This window comes from Diuraphis noxia, unplaced genomic scaffold, assembly GCF_037042655.1.
Source record: "Diuraphis noxia isolate RWA-SAM2 unplaced genomic scaffold, SU_Dnox_SAM2 contig0003, whole genome shotgun sequence".
Lineage (NCBI taxonomy): Eukaryota > Metazoa > Arthropoda > Insecta > Hemiptera > Aphididae > Diuraphis > Diuraphis noxia.
Genome location: NW_028301713.1, coordinates 24,318,574 through 24,325,143, shown reverse-complemented (window position 1 = coordinate 24,325,143; position 6,570 = coordinate 24,318,574). Strand labels below are relative to the sequence as shown.

Genomic DNA, 6,570 nt, shown 5'->3' with positions numbered 1-6,570 from the left:
GTAAGCAGTTTTTTTTTTTCAGATATTTATTTATTAATGTACCTATAATAGGTAGTACGTCTTATTTAATACATACAATTTATTACAAATTTTTACAAATCAACTACCTGCTATAAAGGTATGAGACAAGCTTGTGTTAAAGCTTAGAACATTAATGTTCTATGGTTGGAAATAGAGAATTACAATTTACTTAAATACAAATTATACAAACTAGATAATGAAATGATATAACAACAAATTTTAACATAATAGTATAACCAGTTAATAACAGTAAGTACATTTTACATTATTTTATTTACAGACCATGTTCTTATACAAAATTACTAACTACATTATAAAATAAAAACATATATACATAACAATATTTATAAATTACATAAAATTTGCAACTTTCTATTTTTTGTGTGAGGCATTTGCAAATTTCGATTGGTTCTCGTTAACGTTGTATAAATTCTAAATCTTATAAATAAATTCAACAAATATTCATGAGGGAATTGTTCACAGGGATGTTCAAAATATACATTTAACATAAGAGTTTTTATTTTTTGCCCTACTTTTGGTAATGGTGCTAAAGTAGGAAATTGATTAATAAATATAGTGTCTAGTTCAAAAATATACTGATAAAAATTACAATCTGGCATAGACGTAAATAGGGTTCTAAAAGACATAGGGCTTGAGCCCAAAAGGTTTCAAGAACAAAAACGGTGAGAAAATTCCACCATTTCCACCCACTAGTTTACTACACACAATTTTATCTACAATACATATCACAAATTAAATCTAAATTTATTTATTGAATTATTATAAAAATATAAGTTTTATACAATATTAAAATATTTATATTATACAAAATTAATTTCATTATAATTGCATCCTCCTTTCCTTCTCAGAGAACTTGTTTAAAATTTGTTCATTTTCTATTTTGTCAAAATAAAAAATAAATTTTAAAATTACATCAATAATTAGAACGAGCTCTGGAAGTATCTTGCATTTATGAAGACTAATAGTTAAACTAATTTAAAAATACTTACAGGTTTTCATCTTTAGGAAAACGATGAAAAGTCACCTGGTGTAGTCCTTCCTTCTTTTTGCAAATAATACAAATGTTGGGCATTTTGCAAAATTACAAAAAAAACGAGTTTAGAAAAAATTGCAAAAAAACACGTGTATATAATCAAAAGGCGTAAAAGACAACCGTTCAGATCAGAGTACAAAACGTATGTCATAGAAACTGCATCGGAAATCCGCAATGTTGACAAAACAAACCATTACATTTTTTAGTAACAGTGTGACCCATAAACATAAAAAGATGGGCAGTATTTGTGGCTCTCCTGGTAGACGATTTTGAGTGCCCCCCCCCCCTAGAAGAAAAAATATTAGAGAACTATATCAAAATAAGATCTTAGGTAGTTGCAGTGACCTTTTTTTTAAATTTTGGCGGCCTGGTCTCGAGCGGTCCGTTTCAGCGATAAAAGCGTTCCTAACATCATGTCCTACCGCCAAGCTTACAACATCAATCAGTCCGCCACGAAATAAAAATTATTAAAGTGGAGGGGCGAGTGTCGCTTCTATAATATTCTATGCTGCAGCTGTAGTGCTGTGGTAGAAAGTTATACCATATTTTTTATCTATTGTTACCATGAAAAACAGATTTGTGTCCATCGAGATAACAGACTGATAAAAAATACTGTTTTGTGTTTTCAACTTTTCTAGTCTCTCATAGATCTTAAAGCTTCTTCATTCCTCCATTCCTCGTGTTCCTGTATAATACCTGTCTTTATTAGTGATTAACATAGGGTATAAAATTACAGAATAATATAATATAATATTTGTTTATTATTGTTAAATGTTGTTAGCTACCGTTATGTATACTTGTTAGATTAAAATCTTGTGTAATTTTCGATATAGAATTCCCGAAACATTATGGCTGAAAACAGTTCTAAGTTTTGGTTCCTTACATTTGAATATTTTAAAAAAGATGTTAACAAACCCGAGGACAATTTGGTCATATTAGTGCATTGGTTATTGCTGAGGAACAATTTCCAAGTTCTTAAACTTGATAATGAGGTAACTATTTTTAACACTTTTTTTAATACGCTAATTACATTTTGGCTAATTTTGAATTTATCATTCCCAAATGTTATAGTACTTAACATGTATAGTTAATAAATGGGCATTTCCCCCATTTTTTTTTTAAATCAAATATTTAATATTATCATATTATTTATCATAGAGTATAAAATTATTATTTCTTAACATATATACATTTTTTTTTGTAAAAACACTACCAGTTTACTAAAAAATTTTAACAAAAAAATAATAAATTATAGGTATTTAAAAAAAAGTTAAATTAAAATAAAAGATTGTCTAAATATAATATAATAGAACAATAGTTTTTGATTAACTAAACTACTCAAACAATACAAATATAAATTTTAAACAAATATAATCAGTAGTTAACCCTAGATTACACGCATCAAAAATATTCATGAGGCTTCACGCATACAGTGTTTTGACCGTGTATTGAAATATTTCAATTAAAACTCGATAAATTGAAATAATCATTATTTTATTGATTTTAAATAAATAAAAATTGTCAATTGAAAATATAGTGAGACTAAAACAAAAAATTGCCTGGTGAAAATAAAATGTAATAATACTTACATTTATAAATGTCTTATCTGTATGTGTAGTGTATTATACTCGTAGTTACACACAGTATGGCGGACCAATGTCAACTAGCAACAATTTTTCCAGTCACAATGAAAATAAAATATTCATTTACGTTTTATCGATAGAAAATAACGTCTTATCGGTGATAAGAGAGTTTAAAAATAAGTAAAACCCATATTTGAGTTTTCATAAAATTAAATTGTGTGTTAATGTCACATTATAGCACACAGACGGTCTTTTTGACCTTATATTGATAGGTAGTGAACTTTTAACCCTTCTATAGTTCAGGCATCAAATCATAAACAGTCAGGAGTTGTATCTAATTTTAGTTTATCATGTAATTAGAAGGTACCTACATTGAGTTAGGTTAACATTTTGTATTTTTGAAACAATGAACAAAATTCTAAAAGCCCGGCCTTTTTGACCGTGAAGCGTGTGTTGTAAGATTAAACGGATTGTCTAAATTAAATATAGTTAATAATATAGTTAATAATTAATTCAAATAGCTAAAAAATCTGACATAAAAATGATACAGTTTGTAAAATAAAGAATTTATTTCTGATTCTTTTGTTATTCCTAAACACATATTTTTTAGCCTTTGTTCATATTTATTTACTTTTTTTTTTTTTTTTTTTTGTAAAAACTGTACCAGTTTGGATATTTAACAGTTTAATATTTGTGTATTTGATTTATAGAATGATTCAATCGGCTTCAATGAACTTCAATACTGAATTCTAATTGAAAGCTTCACTTATATTATTTGTTCTAACTGTATTTTTCTGTGTAGCTTTTGTACATTCCATAAATAAGGTAGAAGTATTGGTGAATACCACCATTATGTTGTAGATGCTTGCATTCAGCGAGAGATGCTGAAGACACAGTCCGCTGACCAGGATTCCGTATACTTTAGATGAGTCGATAATAGGTTAACGGCTCGTTACCAGATATGTACGCATGTACATTTAAAAACCCTTGTCCATTACCAATTGACCACACGATTAAGTCTAGTCTATGCCAAATGGTGTGGTTCAATACTATCTTATCTTATTATTTTTATTAATAAAACAACAACGGTAACACATTTTGTATGTTATCTAATCCAGTCCCGGTCATCTACCTAATGATATAAATTTCATACATTAACGAAAACCCAATCAGTATTTTATATATTAGCTAGTAGAACCATGTAATTTATATATTAACGAACATATTTAGGAATTTTATAGAATAACTAGTTATTTAATAAAATAACATATTACATACATTACCGCTAACATATATACATGTATAATATTTTCATTAATTAATAATTATTATTTCTAAATAATCACTATCAATTTTTATTTTTTTTAAATAACTTTTGAATTGTACAAATATTTGGTCTTTGAATTATCGTGGCGATTAAGTCTGAAGTCTACTCGTAAGTCTAGTTCAACAAATATTTTCAAGTTTGATTTTTGAACAGTAAAAGATGCTTGATAGTTCAGTTTGAATTTTTTTCATACCGAGTTAAAATTTTGAACTTAACTGATGAAGAAGTCGGTTCAATATTTGAACAGTTTGGCCCCTCACTACTAAATAATAAATATAATAAAATGTATATTATAAATTATAGTAGTAGTTATGGTAATAATATCATTAATATATAATATTTCATACTTTTCTTAACATATTTCAAAGGCAATAAAGCAAAATCTTTCATTATTCCAACTATTTGATGAACATTTCCATTTCCTTATATTTTGTAATTAACCCTGTGTTTCGAACTTTACCTTAAATACCTTGAGAAAGATGATAATAACAACATTGACGTCGACAAATCCTAATTCAATAGCTTGAATCATGGATTGTTCAAAGCCAATACTTATTATTATGACAATGTAAGATAATATATTTTTACTTGACTTGTTTAAAATGTCATTTATAATGTTTTTATTAAAAATTTTTATTAAACTGGTTCAGTTTTTACAAAAAAAAAAATAAATATATGAACAAAGGCTAAAAAAATATGTGTTGGAAAATAATAATTTCATACTCGATGATTAATAATATAATATTATTAAAATGTAGACTTAAAAAAAAATTGTGGGAAATGTCTGCATCAAAAAATTTATGGGTAGGGTATGTCCTACTACACCGAAAATAGCTGAGGGGAAATGTCTGCAAATCGTATAGTTATTATTATTTTTATACTTACTATAAAAGCAAATTAATTGACAAATAGTTTTTTTACTGCTAAGTTTTAATATTATGTACCAATGTGTATATATTTTCAGGATAAAGTTAATGAAGAGCAACCGACTGATATTTTACCTGCAAATTGGTCTCAAAATGAGATGTACAAGCTGCATTATAAGCGTGACAATGAATTGTATTTGTTGAGTGGCGTCAAAGCTTGTGATAGTTTTATTTTCAATTTTTATGTGCGTACAAATTGCATATCCTTATCTAAATATAAATAATTATTAATTAACAAGAAATTTTAAACATAATTTATGACCATCATGATTCTACTTAGAATGTAATAACGAAACATGTGGCAAGCGCTGCGATTGGAAATATTAATTCTGCAGTGAAATGGATCAGTGACTCAGCAAAAAATAAAGATAAGTTCTATGAAACTATTTGTTTGTTGGAAAATGATCTAATTAATCCCATGCAAAAAGAAAATACGGATAAGAAAACCGTCAGCACTCAGACCAAAAAATCAGTAGAGGATGATCCTCTTATGTATGTATTTATTTTATTTCATACTTTCAGTCTTATATGTTACAATAAAAGTAAGGGCTGACATTTGATTTGTTTAGAATGTCAAGAGGACAATTACCTGGACATCCACCTGGTTATCAACCTGAACCATACCGTCCAATAAATCCATTTCCATCATATGGCATGCCAGATTTGAATCCTTTAGGAGGCGGGGGTATGCTCTTTGATCCACTTATGCAGAGAAGAGGACCAAATAATAGACCAGGGTATGGTTACCTAATATTTTGCTTTTAATGTTATTTCATTTCTTTGTTAAATAATAAATATTTAGTGTTCCTCCAATGGCACGTTTTGATCCAATTCATCCAAACGATCCAGATCCAATGATGCCTGGCAGCTTTAGAGGACCGCGTCCAGATCATATGAGACCACCAGATTTTGATGATAGTTTGTATATGTAAAATAATCGTGTACAAAATTATTCAATTTACCTAATAAATATTATTATAATTTCATAAGAATAAATTTAAAAAAAAAATGTATGAATTATTGACTAAATTGATTTGAGAATTGTACTTATATCTTTTATATTATAAAATCAATACTTATATTTATAAATAGATCATATATTTATTTAATTAAAAAAATTATTCTCAGTTATATAAGCATGACACTATTCAGCACTCGCTGTGATGAAACATATTTAAATTTAAGATTGGTTGGTTAGGTACTAACTGAAAAACGTAAAGCCTAAACTATAATTACTATAGACTTGAAATTTCCATGATACTTTCTTATCATCATTTAAGGGTACATTAAGAAAATATTTTGAGAAATTCACATTTTTAAGAAGTGCTCACATAAGGATTCTGAGTTGTTTGATGGAAATCTTTATTTTTTTTGTTGATGGTTGGTTGCCATTGTTTACTTGAGCAAATGAGGTAAAAACATATATAAAATCTTTGCATTTATGGCCTGGAGTAAACAAATTATGTCTTTAAAAAAATATTAGGTTGAATTTATATAAGTAGCTTATATACTCATAGTCTAACATCGTGGTTAGTCCATTTTATATTTTTGAATAAAGTGATTTATTTTTATAGCCGTTATTGTGAATATTTTTAATTTTTCTATAATATATCATGAGAACTTAGAGAAAGAAAATTGTCCATCTCAGTTAAATTAGTT

The 6,570-nt window shown here is 27.2% G+C and overlaps 1 protein-coding gene across 1 annotated transcript; it reads left to right on the top strand.

The window, feature by feature from the left end:
* Nucleotides 1-1,774: 1,774 nt before the first annotated feature.
* PI31 (Proteasome inhibitor 31 kDa) lies at nucleotides 1,775-5,928 on the top strand. Its single transcript, XM_089222450.1, has 5 exons — nucleotides 1,775-2,067; nucleotides 4,950-5,096; nucleotides 5,192-5,403; nucleotides 5,481-5,648; nucleotides 5,714-5,928. Exons 1-5 carry the CDS (start codon nucleotides 1,924-1,926, stop codon nucleotides 5,841-5,843), a joined length of 801 nt encoding a protein of 266 aa, XP_089078576.1. The 5' UTR covers nucleotides 1,775-1,923; the 3' UTR covers nucleotides 5,844-5,928.
* Nucleotides 5,929-6,570: the final 642 nt, after the last annotated feature.

Coding starts and splice junctions, on each gene's coding strand:
- PI31 (XM_089222450.1), top strand. CDS start 1,924: ATGGCTGAAAACAGTTCTAAGTTTTGGTTCCTTACATTTGAATATTTT. Junction 2,068..4,949: donor TTCTTAAACTTGATAATGAG/GTAACTATTTTT, acceptor ATATATTTTCAG/GATAAAGTTAATGAAGAGCA. Junction 5,649..5,713: donor GGACCAAATAATAGACCAGG/GTATGGTTACCT, acceptor ATAAATATTTAG/TGTTCCTCCAATGGCACGTT.